This window comes from Mandrillus leucophaeus, unplaced genomic scaffold, assembly GCF_000951045.1.
Source record: "Mandrillus leucophaeus isolate KB7577 unplaced genomic scaffold, Mleu.le_1.0 Scaffold298, whole genome shotgun sequence".
In the NCBI taxonomy this organism is placed as follows: Eukaryota; Metazoa; Chordata; class Mammalia; order Primates; family Cercopithecidae; genus Mandrillus; species Mandrillus leucophaeus.
Window position 1 is genome coordinate 2,651,991 of NW_012103120.1, and position 19,124 is coordinate 2,671,114.

The 19,124-nt window shown below is 36.4% G+C and overlaps 1 protein-coding gene and 1 long non-coding RNA gene across 4 annotated transcripts; one reads left to right on the plus strand and one right to left on the minus strand.

The window, feature by feature from the left end:
• Nucleotides 1–680: 680 nt before the first annotated feature.
• Nucleotides 681–18,220, minus strand: CBLL1 (Cbl proto-oncogene-like 1, E3 ubiquitin protein ligase). Of its 3 annotated transcripts, none has more exons than XM_011986368.1 (6): nt 17,540–18,220; nt 12,692–12,859; nt 8,823–8,920; nt 8,360–8,443; nt 6,841–6,914; nt 681–4,188 (listed from the first exon to the last, which is right to left on the minus strand). In XM_011986368.1, exons 1-6 carry the CDS (start codon nt 17,550–17,552, stop codon nt 3,153–3,155), a joined length of 1,473 nt encoding a protein of 490 aa, XP_011841758.1. In that variant the 5' UTR covers nt 17,553–18,220; the 3' UTR covers nt 681–3,152. The 3 variants fall into 3 exon arrangements, with proteins under 3 accessions (XP_011841758.1, XP_011841759.1, XP_011841757.1); XM_011986369.1 differs by having other exon boundaries at nt 681–4,182; nt 8,823–8,923; XM_011986367.1 differs by having other exon boundaries at nt 8,823–8,923.
• Nucleotides 17,668–18,966, plus strand: LOC105544091. Its single transcript, XR_001006716.1, has 2 exons — nt 17,668–18,235; nt 18,317–18,966. It is a non-coding gene; the product is annotated as an uncharacterized LOC105544091 (long non-coding RNA).
• Nucleotides 18,967–19,124: the final 158 nt, after the last annotated feature.

Genomic DNA, 19,124 nt, shown 5'->3' on the forward strand with positions numbered 1-19,124 from the left:
TTATATTAGTATGAAGAGTAAGTCCACTTCAATCAGAATATAGTATGTTTATATTAGTATGAAGAGTTAGTCCACTTCAATCAGAATACAGTATGTTTATATTAGTATGAAGAGTAAGTCCACTTTAATCGGAATATAGTGTTTACACATGTTTAACATCAACATACTAATTTGATGGGTAATCTAATGAAGAAATATCTGAGTACTCATGCACTTTTTTCATGTACTCATAATGTACTCATTTTCAAAAACTTTATGAAAGATGAACTGTAGAGTTTTCCAAAAAAGATTACAAAAGATACTCTTCCAATATAGTCAGAACAAAGCCTTCAGCAGTTCTGTATACTTCATACAGCCTCTTATTGAGTTTAAAAGATATGTTCAAATATCTCTTCCATTTACATTTCAGTGGTATTTAATTAGTATTTACACGATAATTTTGAGCAAGTAGTTTTTACAGGGCAAAATGAATATAGTTTCTTATAGTCTTTGCAACAGATATTTCCCCAAATACTGTATATTCTGAATAAACATGCCACTGAAGAAATGTAACATTCAACTTGATGGTTTTAATCTTTTAGAAGTGAACTTAATTATACTGTAGAAAGTTATCAACATAAACATGGAAAATTCTGCATTCTTCCAAATGTGCCAATACATAAAAATTCATCTAGGCAAAATAGTATTTATGCTTCCATTTTATTGTTTTTAAGAATTAAACTGCCACCTCAGTAGTCTTAAGAGCAATATAATGAAACATACATACATTTAATTTAGACTTATGTCCATCATAGCTTCAAAGGCTTCCCTGAAATAAGGCTGGGATTCACATCTTTTTCCGTAAGGAAAGAAGCACTAACAGTAATTTTGTTATCCTTCTACCCACCCACCCTCAAACAATTGATGAATTCAAGTCTAACACAATTTAAAACTTTTGTCTACTACAACATTCATCTGATATGCCTCCCTGCATAACATAGATTTCTTAAACCTAATTGAAAATAAATCATTTTTTTAAAACTCTACAAGAGTTCTCTTAATTCAAAATTTTATGACACTGATTTTTCTCGTCCAATACATAGGCTAAGTGGTTGCTTACCACATTCAACTCTAGTGACTTTCAATAAAAGCAGGACAGCTCTTCATAAATAGCTGAGAAGCTCTAAAGTGATTTTGGCTATTTTCTTATTACATGGAACAAAGAAATGGTTTGGATTTTTAACAGTAACATTTTAATAGCTCCTAAACAAGGGCATGAAAAGGAATCAAGTTTGCACCAGTCCAAGTACCTACAGTAATATGATAGAAGCACTCACCACCAACATTTCACACTATTTCACTCCCATGCTTTTAATAACAAGCATTTCTCACTAGAAATATTGCATTAACACTGGACTTTCAAACTGTGAAGTGTAGAAAATCACTTGCCTGACTTAAAACAAAAAAGTTTATTAGTTATTTTTGGCCAGTCAAGGTTGAAATGGCCATTTTGTTATTTCTAACTTCTGCTCCTAGGGTTCAGAAATGATTTTGCATCTGATCATTCAAGATGAGAATTTGTTTCACCTGTACCTGACAGAATAAAATGGTAAATTAGCAATCAGTTCACCCTTTGTCAAAAGAAGTATGTTCTACATGTATATACTACAAACTATCTAATAAATGATATCTGCATACTACACATTTCATGTTTTATTATGCACCATTTTAGTGGGGAGGAAAAACTTCACAGGGATTTATTCAAAGGATATAAATAATATCCTAAGAACGCTGATTTATACACGAGTTCTGTATAAACTGTTAAGTGGTCATTTTAGCTGAACTATAACAAGCCCCTATAATGTAAAAGCTGACTCTAAAGGCACCATGTAAAGCACTGAAATCCACAATTTAGCTGTTACTTTCCTCTTCTCCAATACAAAATTATCTGGTAGTCTTCACTGTTGACTCCATGCTAAAATGTTCCAAATTCAGACTGCTTTACCAACAAAAGGAATAGGAAATAAAAGTTTTTAAATTTCAAGTTAGAGGAAAAATTCTATCACACAGCAATGAAACCTGAGCAAATGCAAATTTGTGATTACAAGAATATGTCCTTCATTAATACATTATTCAAATTCCTCCATGGCATTCAAACTGCAGTTGAAAATCCTATAAACAAGAACCCACTTAAACACAGCATCAAACTCTACCATGAAATGAAGAATTACATAAAGCCTATTCAGCCCTATTCAGTTTAAGACAATGAACAGAACACATTTCATCTAAATAACACCATTTAAACAGTTCTATAAAATAATGTTACTTAAGATCAGTATGTGTGGTGCATATGTGATTCCGACCATTCAGTAAAAAAGCATTAATGAGTAACAGCATTCCCCACCAGCTTGAAGCCTGTAGAGTTGATTACTTTGGCCATCTCTTTCCAAATAATTAGTAATGCCTTTTAACATTACAAACAAATATATCTTAGTACTAGAATTCCAATGTATTTTGGTGCTCCTGAGGCTGCCTAAAAATGAAAAGGCATCCAAGTGAAGTGCATTGTATACTTACTATACCTCGAAACCTCAACATTTCAGTGCCTAAAATGTGAAATAACTCTCTTATCATTTAACAGTCTGCCTTACAGCAAATTCTAGATTTTTGCTTTTAGGATTTTATTATAACTTTGGGAAATTAGTGGTAAAACATATGGTTTAAAAAACAGTATGTGGCTGCACTTAAATTCACATAAAAATAGCATTTTTACAATCTTATTGAAATTTAATCCTTTTACACAGGTTAACAAAATGTATCACAAGAAAAACTGAACGTTGGGTTTAACAAAACAATACTTTTGAAGTAAAACAATGAAAAATTTTTTCAAATTTTTTACAAATGGTCACCTCTGGGTCAATTTACTAAACTAGGGGAATAAAGATGTTAAAATATAGCTGTGCTCAACTGAGCCACTTATCTGTACTACAGTATGGTACTTGAAATCAATCTTAAGGTCAAGATTTAAAACCATTTTAAGAAACAAGACCCTATGTGTTTTATACTACCTCGGTAAGAGGTACTCTTCCTTCCCAAAACAGTCAAAGCTTAATTAAAAGATTGACTATACATAGTTTTTTTCCTCCTCATATCTTCAGTTCAAAATACTATTATCATTGGTAATACGGTCTATATCTCGTCTGATCTGGATGATGTGGTCCAGGAAGTGGGGTTTGAGAAGGCGGACCCTGCAATCGTGGAGGAGGAGGTGGCCCTCTTGGTGCAGGCCATATACCAGGGCTCATTCCCCCTGGTTGTGTAAATGGAGGGCTCAGAGTTCCTTGATCTTCAGTGAACTGGGGTAATGAGTTAGGATTATAATGGTGAGGAGGGGGTGCAGTTACAGGTGGACCACCATGTTGAGGTGGGGGAGGTCCTGGAGGAGGATGATTCATATAAGGTGGCATCTGGGCAATAATATGTCCAGGGGGAGGGGTTATTGGTGGTGGAGCAGAGGTCATTGGTGGAGGTGGAGCTTGGCTATATACCAAGTGAGGAGTACCTGCAGCCTGGGGAGGATGTGGCATTGGATGGCTTATTGGTGGTGGAGGAGGTGGGGGTGGTGCATAATGTTGCTGTGGAGGCATAATATGATGAGGGTGCGATACCACTGGTTGACCCTGATATTCAGGATGATGGTGAGCAGGTGCTGGGGCAGGAGGTGGTGGTTCTCTAGCACCTGAATTTGAGTCATCCTGAATAGGGACGGTTATTAAATTGCTGTGTTTTCTTGTTGAAATACGAAAGGTTTCCTGACTGACCGATCGAGGTGGAGGTGGAGCCATGGACAATTCTGCTGGAGGAGCACGAATATCCTCATGTGGCTGATTATAGTGCTCATGCGGCACATGTTGCAAAGGAGGTGGTGGCATCATGATGTGCTGCTTTGGCGGAATATGGCTCATATGGTGCTTGTCTGGTGGCATTATAAAACGCTCAGGGATTTCAGTTGGTGGTGGGGCAATAGGAGGATGAACATTTTCAAGTGAAGCACGGGTAACAGGTTTTCCAGCTCTCATATGGCGATGGTTGATATGAGCCTGTAAGTCTCTCTGAGACAAATACGTTCTCTTGCACCCTTGAACAATGCTACACATGAAGAGAGAACCTCGTGTACACTGCTCAATTCGCTGCACAGGATCACTACAGCTAAATCAGAAGGGGAAAAAATGTGATTTACTAAAAGAGAATATAAAAAATTATGTAATTTTCAAAAATATGCCTCTTTTAAAAATTTGACTGTTACATAAAACATAGCAAAAGTCCACAATTAGAAGTTACAGTTATTCTACATGAACCTTTAATCTTCCCTACTTTGTTGTCTATTAGCCATTAAGCAAGGCATTTCTGTCATCTTCAGAACTCCTAATATCAAACCATATGTTTCAAGAAGAGACCTCATTCTTCCGAAGGCCTAGAATTTATCTAATTTTCTCAAACAATTCTACGTTTTGCATCCATTTGCCAAAAAACCCAGCAAGAAAAAAACCAACGGGTTGATTACTTACAATCATGGAATTCAAACTTGTATGGTATTATTGAGTGATAACTGTTTGTTGAGCAAACAGTGGAAAACAGTAAGTAGAAAACAGTAAGTAGAAGACACTGCAAGGACTACAAGAAGTAACATCAGCCTCATCATTAGGGTTCTTAACATTAAACATAAACTATTTCAATCTAAGCCTGGACTATTAAAAGTCCTTTAAGGAAGGGTTTTTTCTGAATTGTCAGGCAAATTTACACTTTCCTAACTTTCTAATTTGTGAGCACTAAATTTAACTTAACATTTTCTTAAAAACTCAGGGTCAAAATTGTAACTATTTTTCATTTACCATATTTAATCCATACTTGCCATTACAGCTTTCTTGACACAGTGGGGAAAGAGGACTGAAACAGGAATCTGAAGATCCTGGATCTGGTACCGGCTCAGTAATTTGAAATCACTGAACCATTTTTGAGTTTGTTTCTTCATTTGTACAATGAAGTTAAAGTATCTACCTACTTCACAATGTTCTTACATCTATTTCATATTACTTCAAAGAATATATTTAATATCAAACAACGAAAGTGACAGTATTTAATCCCCAATTAAGCACTATATAAAAATATATGTGTGTATATATATAAGCAATTATCATTGAATATGTGTGTCAGGTCATTTGGCACTAAACTAAATGGCTCTATACTCTTGATTTTGAGTTGTCTATCTTTCCATCCTTACTATAAGGCTGGCACTCCTTATTGATGTTATTATGCTTCCCTTTAGTGGCCATCTGGCACACTTGTTTTTTGCTTCTAGTTCACTGTAAACTCTGAACTATCTCGACCTTAACAAGATGAGAGGCACTTTCTCTCGGGTGGTGCTTAAAAACAGTAATACATACTGTTTAACTCTGATTGTCATTTCTTCACTTCCTGATCTGGGTCTGTTAATACAGATAGGCTTCTGTCCTAAAATTGCTACTAAGGACCACATAAGTGAGGTGTGACACTTAGTACTTTGTTATATTTAGTCCATTAGTAAGGTTAGTACATTAGTATATTCAGTACATTAGTTACATTTAGTACCTTGAGAATTAATTTCTTTAAACAATAAGTACCTTTTAATTTCCTTTTAATAAATAAGAGGAAACCTTTAAAAGTCCTCTAAATAATGTTTTATCACATCTGAAATCCTTTATTCCAATGAAGCAATCAAATTTACTATGTAACTTAAAATGAAGGTATACCATGTTGAAAACTTAGGCCTGAGAAAACACCCAAAAAAAAAAACGATATATATTTCTAGTGTTTTAACTCTTCTGAATTATAATTCTATAAACGAAATGTTTTAAACTCATAGAACAAATTTTATAATCTGTTACTTTAAAATGCGAATAAAAACATGCCACGAGAATTAGTTGTCACTGAGCTGTCAATAAATCACCCCTCTCTCCTGCTGACGTTAAACTTTCCTACACCATAAAACGGAATCATTGCTGACAAGTGTCCACAGCTTTGTTATCAATCAATACCACAAATCTTGGTGTAGCTTTAAGCACAGGTTATAAGTGACCTAAGAAGCCTATGGCCATTCCAAGCAAGTATCTCTCATTCTTTCTTAAGCCTTCCTTATCAAGAGTTCTGAACTGATATAAAAATTATTATTCTGTTTTCTTCAAGACTATCCCAAAACGGATCTAGCTTTTTATAATTTGTTTGAGACTATGTAATGATGGTGTTCTAAGATATACTCCAGATACAATAATCAGATTTGAAAGTAGCAAGAGCTTATATATATATATATATAGTGCTTACTATATGCCAGCTACTATATATATGTACATGTGTACATATGTTATATATATAAAACCTCATTTAATCCTAAAAATACCACAAGGAGGTAGGTACTATTATCAGCCTCATTTTATCAATAAAGAATAGTCTATGACAGTAAAGCAGCTAATAAATAGCAGAATAAGGATTCAAACCCAGGAATTCTAATTCTGGAGTCTTTGCTCTCAATATATCTTAATACTTCTTTAATGCCTCATCAAAAAAGTAACTGTTTTTGGTTTATAATAATACTTCTGTAATGGCAAACAGATTTCATTCTGACCAATTTGAGTTGACTGACAGTGTTTACCTTGCCCTATATTAAAGAGAAACGCTAGGCAAGCTGGGCTCACAGAAAAAGATTAGCCATGTCTGTATGTTTGATCTCCTGCCTGATTTATATCACTCCCTAACCTTTAATCCAACTTACAAATCATTGTACTAAAACTTTATTATTTAAAAAAGGTAATGATAATCTTATCTTACCCTGGACACATCTTATCTCCCTTTTTTTCATGTAAAATAGCACAGTCATAGCAAAAAACATGCTTGCATGGAATCTGTAAACAAAGACATATTACAGTTAAGCATATTAGAACTTAAAATATTTCTTAAAAAAAAAATATATAGTGACCTATACATAAGGCGGCTTAGAAGATACTTGAGAATACCTGTTAAAATGAATATTTATTAAGTACTAATTATAATAACCTTTTTCAATCACAAAGCCTTTTGAGAACATCACAAAAACTATGGCCCCTTTCCCAATAAATATACACGTATGTATTTGCTTACACTTTCTGGAGGTGTAAACTCTATGAATTTCACCCATGGTACCCAGACGTTTTTTCCTTTTTTTTTAAGAAACAGATCTTGCTCTGTTGCCCAGGATGGAGTCCACTGGTGTGATCACAGCTCACTGTAACCTCGAACTCCTGGCTGATGTTCCCTCCTCAGCCTCCAGAATAGCTAGGAACATAGGTGTGTGCCACCACACCAGGCTAATTATTTTATTTTATTGTAGAGACGGGGTCTCGCTAAGTTGTCCAGGCTGGTACCAAACTCCTGGCCTCTGGCAATCCTCACACCTCAGCCTCCCGAAGCTGTGAGATTATAGGTGTGAGCCACCACACCCAGCCCTCTGCAAGTCAAAACCTCCTGAAGAACACTTTAATTATGTGTTTTTTTTTTAAATCTTGTTTCTCCTGAAACTATTTGAATGCAGTAAAAATAACAAGTATGTCCTATGTTTAATATAAGCAGCATCTTCCTCTGGTCATTTTAAGTTAATCAACTAATAAAAATCTAAAAATCAATCAGAAGGATACAGTAAAATGATGTTAGAACCACATTTTTAAATTCACAGCCTGTTACTATTTCTTTACTATGATGTACAGGAAAGCAACAGTGCATAATCCACGCCATCTACCATCACAGGTATGTTACTGAATTCAATTTTTTTTCTAAACGCAAATGCAAAACTATCTTTTTTGGAGGGAAGAAATGTGAAAATTACTATAAAATTACAGTTAGGATTGTAAAATTTTTTTAATGATTAGAATTCAATTTTCAGAAATACTAATTATTATTAAGCCTCTCTGAGTCTCAGGAAAAAAAGAAATTATAAATATTATTAATGCAGTTTTATGTAAAAAAAATTGTGGCCTTCAAACATAAGTAGTTTTGTTCTATTTATTAAGAAAAAAATTTTTCCTTAATAAACTAGAATAACTGTAAACTAACTGGTATCAAACACTCTAAAGAAATTAGTTTTCAGAAATTACTTTAATTTTCAGTTTTATTTAATATTTTACAAGAATTCAACAATTTGTCAAGATAATCATATTAAATTCACAGTATTCCAATACTTCCCTTAATTATTTCATACTTATTTAAAATGTCACAAACTTAGTCATGAAACAATGATAAACCTATCTAGTTAAATTTCAGAACCCCACCTCTATGCAAATGCTTACTGACAAAAACAGTATTTAATTATACTTACCATTCGCCCATAGATTTTAATAGGCAATCCACACTTGTCACAGAAATGAACTGGTGTATCATCCTTTTCACCTAAGATGTTTATCTGTTGAAATGATATAATTAAAATTATCTTCTCACACAATTCTAAAGATTGTATCTACACAATGAATTGGTCAGTGTTTTATAAAAGTTGTTAAAACAATTAGAAATAAAAGCTTCTTGGTATAATCTCCACGTATTCCCCACCATTAGCTGTGATACCATTAGTTTTTCTTCTTAGTGTTAATATACTGATTTTACTGAAAAGTACTTCAAATTATTCTTGAAAATAGAGTATTAACAAATGATTTGTATATACTGAAAATCAGTTATAAGTTCATAACATTCTTTATGTATTGTGCATTACTCTAATAAAACATTTTAACTATTTAATACTTAAAATATTTTATTGTTCTAACACAATTTTTCATTTTTAATTATACCTGAAAGTCCCAAAAAAGGTGTCCAGGAAACCTTCGCTGATTTCCAAACAGCTCACCACCTTTACAGTCATACCGTTCTTCTTCATTATAATCAAATCCTTCTGAGAAAAAAAAAAAGTACTGCCCATTAACTTTCCACATCTCAAATTTCATTTTGGAAGTACATATACATGGCAAAATAGATCTTTTCACTAAAAAGCCCATCTGATGCCTTTCAAAGCTTTTCTAAGAATAAGACAATCAAGATTAGTTTAAAACATCAGTTAGAAGTGATCTTGGTGATCTAGTACAACTCTTTCACTTCATTATTGAGAATATTACTATATGGAGACTCATAACAACTCAACATATAGAAGAAAAGTGGCAAAGCCAGGAACAGACCTCAGATCTCTTGACTCCCATTCAAATGCTCTTATCAATTCATGAAACTATTTCTAATGTAAAATGTTACTGACTACTGATTATCATGCTTGTTGCACAAATTTTTAAGATACTGATCACCATTTATTCTAGTCTAGCTACAAAAATGGTATGCCATGAGACTGATTTTATTGCCAAGAGTATAATGAAAACATAAAGCATTCTATGCATTTTATTAGCAAACAAGTTATCTTCTTCTTTAGCCCTAAAATGAGTAATTTAGACACTTTAACATATTCATATTTCACCCTGTCGATTAAAACCACTCCCTGATTAATTACCCAAACAGCAGCCATATCATATCTTATGTATCCTTTCCTACAATGCATTTATCAATATCAATAAACTTAAGATATATGAAGATCAAATGGGCTCAATTTCTCTGGCCTAATTACAAAGTTGATGGCAATCTTCTCATCTCCTACAAAAGAACAAAAAACCAATCAACAGTCTGATGGGAATTCTAGGTAGAATCCAATTACCTAAAGTAAAGCTGAGCAGACAAATATATCCCTCCAAGGAGCCAGGCTTCTCACGACTCTTTTGGCCCTAGAACTGGTAAACAGAGTAGCCAAGCACACAAGTTTTAACTTTACCCACATGACTAAATTACAGCACCTATACACAGACACAAACACACACAGACACACACTCACATTAACACACAAATAGTGATGCAAGAATTTTTTGAAGCTGATAGACACTTTGGTGTACTGCTATTTAATTACTGCCAATACGAATGTATAACTCAAAGTCAGGGCGCTCTGATAAGCTACACCTGAGAGTTCCTAGGCTCCTATATCACCCATTTACACCTTAGAAAAGCTGGTGTGATCTAAAATTCAAAATAAGGAAACTCAATTTTTCAAACCCAGAAAATTATTGGGATAACAGCCTAGGAAATTAGGAGCACATTATCATTTTTCAGAGTAGTTCCACCTGTACTCCCATCATTAAACTATATATACTTGTAGAGATACCACACTGACACCCCAAACTCCACATTTTGATTGATGCCTAGGAAAACAACAATCCAAAAATTTCTTTTACTCCAAATTCCGAGAGGGAAAGGGGGAAAAGGATTTTGGCTTTTCTGCATTGTTTGAACTATTAAAGAATGCATTTGTACACTACCATGTTGTTTTAAAAAATTAGTTTTTTTAAAAAAGCCAAAGCAGGAGTGATCGTAAATTAGAGGTAGTGCAATAGCAGCCCTAGGTTATTACTAACACGATTTGTAACAATTTGACTTCAAATATACTTGTTTAGATGGGAGAGAAACCCTACAATAAAAGAAACCATAATGTATGTTTTAACTAAAGCAGCTTGATCCTACAAAATAAATACAGACAAATTGCTGGAATAGAACAGGAAGTCTAGAAATGCAAAAAAATACTTTTAATACAGGGGTCCCCAACTCCCAGACCTCGGACCAGTATCCTTGGCTTGTTAGGAACGCGGCCACACAGCAGGTGAGTGGAGGGCTAGGGAGCATTACCACTTGACCTCTGCCTCCGCCTCCCGTCAGATCAGCAGCTGCATTAGATTCTCATAGGAACGCAAACCCTATTGTGAACTGTGCAAGAGAGGGATCTAGGTTGGTGCTCCTTACAAGAATCTAACTAACGCAACAGTTGCATCCCGAAATCATTCCCCGCACCCTGCCATCACTCTCCATCTGTGGAAAAACTGTCTTCCATGAAACCAGTCCTTGTGCCAAGAAGATTGGGGACTGCTGTTTTAACATACATATGATAACAATAAAATTCCTATTCAGCAAGGAAAAGAGTTGGGACAATGTTTTGGGGGGAAAAAAAGCCAGACGCCACCTTTTTTCCCCTTAATAACCAAATACATATCCATAAATGTTCTCAAGCAGTATCAGTGAACTTTTTCTGTGAAAGGCTAAATAGTAAATATTTAGGCTTTGTGGACCATATGGTCTTAATCACAATTAACTCAACTCTACCATTATAGTGTGAAAGCCCCCATAGATAATACTTAAAGGAATGAGCATAGCTGTGTTCCAATAAAATTGTTTATAAAAACAGGGTTACATTTGGCCCACAGACATAGTTTGCTAACCTGTAATCAAGGATAAGATGGAAAAACTCTTTTATACTGGTGAAATAGGGGAAGGCCTTTCAAAAAATGTCACAAAACCCAGAAGTCATAAAAGCAAAGACTGGATACCTGACTACATAGAATCTTCAAGATTCTCTGCAATAAATATTTTGTATACAAAATTAAAAGACAAGTGAAGAATATATACAATATAGGCCAGGCACAGTGGCTCATGCCTGTAATCCCAGCACCTTGGGAGGCTAAGGTGAGAGGACTGTTGAGCCTAGGAGTTCAAAACCAGCCTGGGCAACACAGCAAGACCCGTCACTACAAAAATTAAATACAAAAAATTAGCCAAGCAGGTGGGGCGCACCTGTAGTCCCAGCTACTCAGGAGACTGAGGTGGAAAGATCACTTGAGCCTGGAATATCGAGCCATGATCCCACCACTGCACTCCAGTCCAGGCAAGAGAGTAAGACCCAATTTCAAAAAAAAAAAAAAAATACATATATATATATATGTATATACACACACATATACATACATAACATATAACAAAAATCCTATTAATTTACAAAAAACTCAGAAGAAAGGATCTAAACAAGAATGACCAATACTATGAAAAAATATTCGCTCTTTCATAATTAAAAGAAATTTACATCAAAACAAAAATTTTAAAAGATTTCTAGTACTCACTATTGGTGTATGGGAGTAAAAACTAACATACCTTTTTTGAAGAGCAATTTGACAGTACTTGTCAAACTCTAAAATCCACAGTATCTATCAAGTTTTAAAATATCCAAATTTGTAGGTTTAAAGTCTTTGGAATTAAAAAAAAAAAAAAAAAGGCCAAATCTGTGCAAAGTACAAATTCTACAAAACACTATGTCTAAGAATATTTGGTGCAACATTTTTTGTAACAGAAAAAAACTGGAAAAACTGTTAAATTATGGTATATCTAAAAATACCCAAACCTGTTTTTTTAATGAGGTATATCTGCATCTACTGATAAGAAAAAAATCTTAAATGCGTATTACATGAAAAAATGGCAACTACACATAAAAAATCAGTAGTTTTGTATAAAAAAGTCAACAGGGATTATCTTTGGATAGAAGGATTTTACTTTTAATGTTATGCTTTCTGCAATACTGTTGAGATTATTAAACAATGGGCAGCATTGCTTTCAACAACAAAAGGAATCAAATAAAAAATATTTATAAAGGGAAATAAAAATACAATGTGCTACAATGAGAAGTCAAACAAGAAGGTTGAAGAATAAATAGGAGATGTAAGATAAAAAAGAGGTAGCTATAAGATCACACAGACTATCTGGAGCAATCAGATAAAACAGAAAGAGTGTTGGACCTATTAGTTAAACAAATTACCTTCATCACCAGGTGGAGCCTTTGCAGGCATCCTGTTTATAGTCCTTTGAGTTCGCGGTGCAGGTTTTGCTTTGTTTGCTTGTTTGGAGATGAGCTTTATAGGAATTCGTCTGCGAACATCAAGGCCACCCAAGGATCCAGAACTATTAGTGCCTTGTAACTCATTGTCTATGTCAGGGAAAAAAAAGTTGTAACTTCTTTTAGTTTTTCTTTTTAAAGATTATTCTGCTACAGGTATTAAAACAACATACCTAACATTATCAAGTTTAAAGATCTGGGTTCTGATTTTCAATATTACATTAAGTTTAACTGCTAATTTTACTTATTTTGGATCAACACTTAAGGCAATGCTTTTTAACCCTTTTTGAGATATGGAATCCTTTAAGAAACTGATAAAAGTTATAGGACCTCTCCCTAGAAAAGTGAATAAAATTTTTCATATAATTCCAGAGAAGTTTACAGAAACATGAAACCATTCATGAACCCAAGAACCATTGTCTTGAACTACAAGAGATTTTTTTTTTTTAAAGAAAAAGACTAAGAAGAAAAAGAAAGAAAACCATCCCTATCCCCATGTCTGATCATCAAGCATGCAGATAATAAACTTAGTAAACTGAACTTACTAACACTGATGAAGGCAAAATTAAATAATGCATTTGAAAATGAAGTTAAGAAATGTGATTATTCCTTAAGTGTAAGAGAGTTATTCTAAAAATCATTCAGAATTACAGTAAAAATCATTACACCATTTAGTAGTAAAAACATGCAATAATGTATTGGGCTATAACATATGACTGAGTTCTTAGTCGGCCCTGTAATGGAAAATTATAATTGAAGAGGATGCAAAGTTCCTGTACTACAACTAGGTCTAAACAACTGTCACCTTCTAGTCCCTGGAGTCTTTGCTTGTTATTGTCTATAGAATTAATTCTTGTCCCATGAGTAACAGGAGTATTATATCATAGAACTGACCCCATCTAAAGCTTAACAGTTACCTTTTTTCAAATAGATGAAAAGATATAATACAGAAAATACTTAACTTGACCTACTAAAGACAAAAAGGAAAATGCTTAAAATAGGAAATACAAATAACATATTTTTTAATTTATTGTGTTTTAAACATGACAAGTTATTGAACAAGGTTGTATAACTGCCCCTGCAGGAAATATTACAGTCCAGATAGATAGCCAAACCGTCCACATTAAATTCAGCAAAGCCAAATTTGGAAGTAGTAAGCTAGTACTAATGGCCTCCAAGGCTACTAGGATTACAGACACACACCAAGTTCACATTCATTTGCACTTTTTCTGAACAATATATCAAACAAAATTAAAAATGGGTCCTTAACGATTATTTTAAGTATCTTTCAGTCTACTTACTACTCTTATAACAGCTAATCCTCAAACAAGGGGAGGGCAGAATTACATGGTTAGCTAGAATCTTGAATTGGGGTAAACCCAACTTGATTAGCTTTCAACGCTTCACTAAATAGACTCACGAGCTGATTAATGTATTTGATCTGCTTTCATTGTAGTTGCTTATGTACATAAAAGTAATTACAAGCAATGCACTGGCCAGAAGAAACATGAATGACTTTTTTTCTTGCTCAAAAAGTATTCCTGACATTCCAATCAACTAAAAAGCAAGTCGTTGTAGACATATAATCAGTTCAATGCTGTCCCTCAAATACTAAACATTCAAATATCAAAATGGTTTAATCGTTTTACCTTTGTGAATAATGAAAATACCAACACTTCATCACAAGTCCTTTTCACACCATCCTGAACATTTGAGGTCTCTATTGTTGCTTGCACAGTCTACCACTTTCAAGAGCTGGCTGGCCCTTCTCACTTTGCTTCACAAATTGAAGTTCATGAGGTACAGCATTTAATAGTGGTAATGTTCTGGGTTTTTTTGCGACTTTTTTGCTTTTTGTTGTTTTTAAATTAAGAATCAGAACATAAAGCACTATTTCCTTTTGAATACAGTAACAAATTATAAAGTTCTTAACAACAAAAATTTCTTAGATATTACATAGAAAATGACTAAGGACTACTAGCCACTTAAGATAAATTCACTTTAAAAAGGCACAACACTTCCATATTATATAGTTTAAAAAAGATTGGGGATTTTTATCCTGAATAAAAGGAACCAACAAATATTTTACAAAATCTGGGATCTTTTACAAAATCTGGCATACAGTTACAGAAGTGCTAATTCTTAGAATGACCAAAGAATAAATCTAGTGTTAATTGGGAGCCTCTTGGAGTAATTTTTCTGGCAAGATTCTATTAGAACACCTTCATTTTTACATTTGAATGTCAGTATGATCATAAAATGGGTCATTTTTGCATAATGTTCAAGGGTTTCATCAATTTCCCCAAGGAACTCTTAATCCTTTAATATTGAAATTATTCTTTTGAGATGCCTATTCTGTCATGATTCTTCAATTATCTAGCTAAGTGGCATTTCCTCATTTGTCAAAGGCTTTGTGATTTAAACAATTATCAAATTCATATTTATGAATTTCATGAAAACCAGAATCTTCTGCAAGGTTTATAATTTTATTTCACAATCAATGCATAGTATTTGATACTATCTTCTGATACTAAGCATCAAAGAGACTGATTCATTAAAAAAATAAAATAGGTAAGAATTTAGTATTAAGCAGAAGGGACATCTCAGCGGGAACTAATTTTTTAAGTGGTTGGCTCATTCGTATTTTCATGTTCGGATGAGTTTTACTTCCTTAGGCAATGTCTAAACTTCAAGAATTAAGATAATAAACACGCTTTACACCCACCCCTATTATGATTTCCTAACATAATAGCCTCTAAACTATGGCAGGAACTTGACTCACAATTCCAGAAAATAATTCAAATAAGAATTATTTTCCAAAAGTCGAATGTTTGCTATTCTACCATCAAAATCGCAGTTTCAGCTCTATATAAATTCCCAAACACTGGAATTCTTTACAGCCTGGTGCTAGGCTGGCTTCTCCTCTGAACACACCCTTCTTAAGTGGTCTCATCTGTCCTCATGCTTTAAAATACCAGCTATAAATAAAGGTACTAACTTCCAAATACGTATTTTCAGTGCAGATCTTTCCTCTCATCTCCACTTGGCATCTCTCCTGTCTCAATAGTTATCTCACACCAGTAGTCCAAGACCAAACACTTGTTCCCAAATTCCCATCTCACCTCTACAAAAAAAGACTGTTTTCTGCTCCAAGTTTTCCTCAATTCAATAATGGACACTACCTAGTTGCTCAAACCAAAAACCTAGGTATTTCTCCTTTCTCTCACATTCGTTCAAACACCACCAAAGTATTTACTGAAGTTGCCCATTCTCCTTCATTTTCACCAAACCAACCTTCCCTTTCCGTCTACTGCAATCAGCTATTTTCCATCATTCTTACCTCCCTCTCTTACACCATTCTCGATAGAACAGCCTATTATATTTTTTTAAAGAGATTGTGTTCCTCCTCTACTTCTGTTCAGTGGCTTCATATTCACTTAAAAATCAAACGTTTACCATGGCTTTCAATGACCTGAATAATGTGCCTGCTGCCCTCCTTTCCAATCTCACTTCAGGACTCTTACACTCTGGTTATTACTAGGCTGCAGCTGACTTCACTATATCTTCCTACCTCAGTGCCTTTGCACTTGCTGGAAATGCTTTTCCTCTTGCTTTTTTTCCCAGGGCTGGGATCTTCTCACCCATCAGATGTTAGCTTCCACAAAGACCATTCCTAACAACTCCCTCTGAAATTTCCCCCTATGAATCTCTCCATAGCACTGGTTTATTTTCTTCAAAACACTTATAATTCGCAAACATTTAAAAAACAAAAAATTTTTTAAAAAAGAAGATATTGTCTGTGTTCCTCCGTGAAATAGAAGTTCTATTTGGTCCGTCTCGTTTACCATTCCATCTTCCATCTCCCGACCTACAGATATCTGTATCTGGCATAAACATACACTACATAAACATACACACCTAATTACATAACCAAGCAGCTATCTGATGAGTGAGGACAACTCAATACTCAAGAAAAAGCCTTTTTTTCTCCATTTGTGATATGGTCGCTGTAAACGTATGGGGCACTTGTTAACTCCAAGAGCACGCATTCAATATCCGAGAACCACAAAGAAGCAAAAGCCAGAAAATACATAATAAAGGGTGGAGCTACTCTTACTTGGAGAAAAGTATGAGAATGCCTTGATTTTAAGCTCCTGTTTGTAAATACCCTCAAATGATGAGTACGGACCTCAGTCGAAGCGCGGGGCATGCTTTTGGTTTAGGTAAAAGCTAAGAGTTGGATTCCAAAAACTCTATCAGATGCCCTTCTTTCACCTCTCTAGTCCATAAAGGATCTGAGAGACGACAGGAGGTGACCACTGCAGCACCCGCCCAAAGCTGACTGAGACAGCAGGAAGTCTCCAACCCACTCTCGCCCGTCCACTCCCAGCGTAAAGAGGATTCCGCGATTCGGAGACCGCAATCTACCCGCCAGTCTCCATAACGTAGGCCAGAGCAGCTGGGCTGAATAAAATAGAGCCGGCGCTCTCCCTTCCCAAAGGCCTACATTGCCCACCGGTCCGCGTTCGGAGCTCAGAACGAGAGAAGGAGCGGTTGTTGCCGGCACGGAGGAGGTAGGTACCACACCAGAGGGTAGGCCAGGAAACGGCAGGCCCCTGCCAGGCACAGGAAGGCATATGTGAGATTTCTTCTCACTGCCACACCCTAGTGTTGTGGGGCGAGCGTAATCCCTTTTGCCTGCTGGGCAACCAGCCCCAGGCCGGCCAAGGGGGCATGGAACCGGGACCCCCACTGCCTCCGCCTCCTTACCAGTGTGATCCATGATTCGGCTCGCAGAGCACAGTGGGAGCGGAAGTCAACCGCGCCGGAGTCGCAGCGAGCGCGTGCGCACTGCCTTCCGGAGGCCGGGAGGCGGAAGTCCGAGCAGGTTGTCCTAGTTTTGGCCTGCAAAGACTTCCTTCTCTCGCCTGCACTACCCAACTCCTGTGAGGAAGTCAGGCATAGTTCGAGCAGAGGCAGAAAGAGCGAGCGCGCGAAGAACTTCGGTATCGAGGTTGCTAAGGCTTCTCCTCATGTGCTTCAAGAGAAAGTAGCCTTTAACTGTGGAAAGGACACCAGGAGGACTGGGGAAGGGGTGAGCAGTGGTAAAAATGAGCGTGAGGCGGATAAACCGACTGCCCGCCCCCGCGGAGAGCGGCCTTCTGGGACTTGTAGTGCGCGAGGGCCCCGGAGCCGGCCGGCTGCGCAGCCTCGGCCGTTGCGCTGGCCCCACCCCGGCGGGCGGAGTAACGGTTTGGAATCCCCCGGGGTCAGCGAGCGCTTGGGTCCTCCGCCTGGTGTAGAAAAAGTGTAAACACATGCGCTTCGGCAGGCGTCCTCCAGTGGGAGGTTGCTCAGGGGATGGCGGAGCTGTGAAACTCGCAGCTAAAAGGAAAGTCTCAACGCTTATTGTCTAAATTTTGCTTTGTTGTGACCAGCTACCTAAACCCACGCAGATGTGACTTGGTATATGCCCCGGTTCCCATCTCTTAAGTCTCTTAACAGTTGAAACACATTTATAATGCTTGACTGCCACTCACTTTCTAGGGAGAGCGCTTGTGACGCTACGAACCTCTTGAACACCTGAGGACTGGGCGCCAGGGCCTGATGGAGGGTGGAGAGCCAGTGCGGCGCAGCTGCCTCCTCTCACGGGGACACCTAGTAGGAATATGCAGAGTGGAGCTAAAGGGAGCAGATAGAAACCGAGAGAGGGGAAGAGCGCGCGAAGGCTTGGCCGGAAGGAGAGGTTAAAAAGGAAAGGCCTAAAATGAGGAAGAGAGTTACCGCAACAGGCAGTACCTAGTTCCAGTTCTTGGTCCCAGGAGTTTGTGGTTGCTGCTGCTTTCATCTTCCTCAGCCAAAACAAAAGGAAAGTGCCAAGGGGCGATTCCTAGGACCTTCAGTGCAGTCTCCACCTCGCGGACTTGGCTCATTTGTGCCCACTCCTTTCTCCCACGTTTTACACTTGATGCTCTTGGATGAATAGAAAGGAGCACAATTAAGGGAAAACACAAGCTTGGGAGTCAAGGGATTTGGGTTCTATTCTCGTTGTCCCTTGGTGACGACATCATTACCTTGGGTTATTCAAGCTTTCAGTGCCAGAGTTCCTATATCAATAAAAGATTATTACATTGACCTCTTAGAGAAATGTTTTCATGGTACTGAATTGCAAATAAAGTATGTGTAGCAATGTGTTATATCTTTGTAGTTGTACGGTGTTACCTGTGAATCATACTGTGGTGATCACTGCGATTTAAGTGCACCATGTTATTTGGTGATTATTTTCCTGAGATCTTGTAAAAGATTGTTCCACTAAATATATGCAGCTTTATAAACAAGTTTTTTTTTTTTTTTT

Excerpts from the sequence above, each read along its gene's own strand:
- CBLL1 (XM_011986367.1), bottom strand. Across the intron at positions 8,444-8,822 it reads ACCTTTTTTGGGACTTTCAG|ATAAACATCTTAGGTGAAAA; the intron begins GTATAATTAAAA and ends TCATTTCAACAG. Across the intron at positions 6,915-8,359 it reads TTAAAATCTATGGGCGAATG|ATTCCATGCAAGCATGTTTT; the intron begins GTAAGTATAATT and ends CTTTGTTTACAG.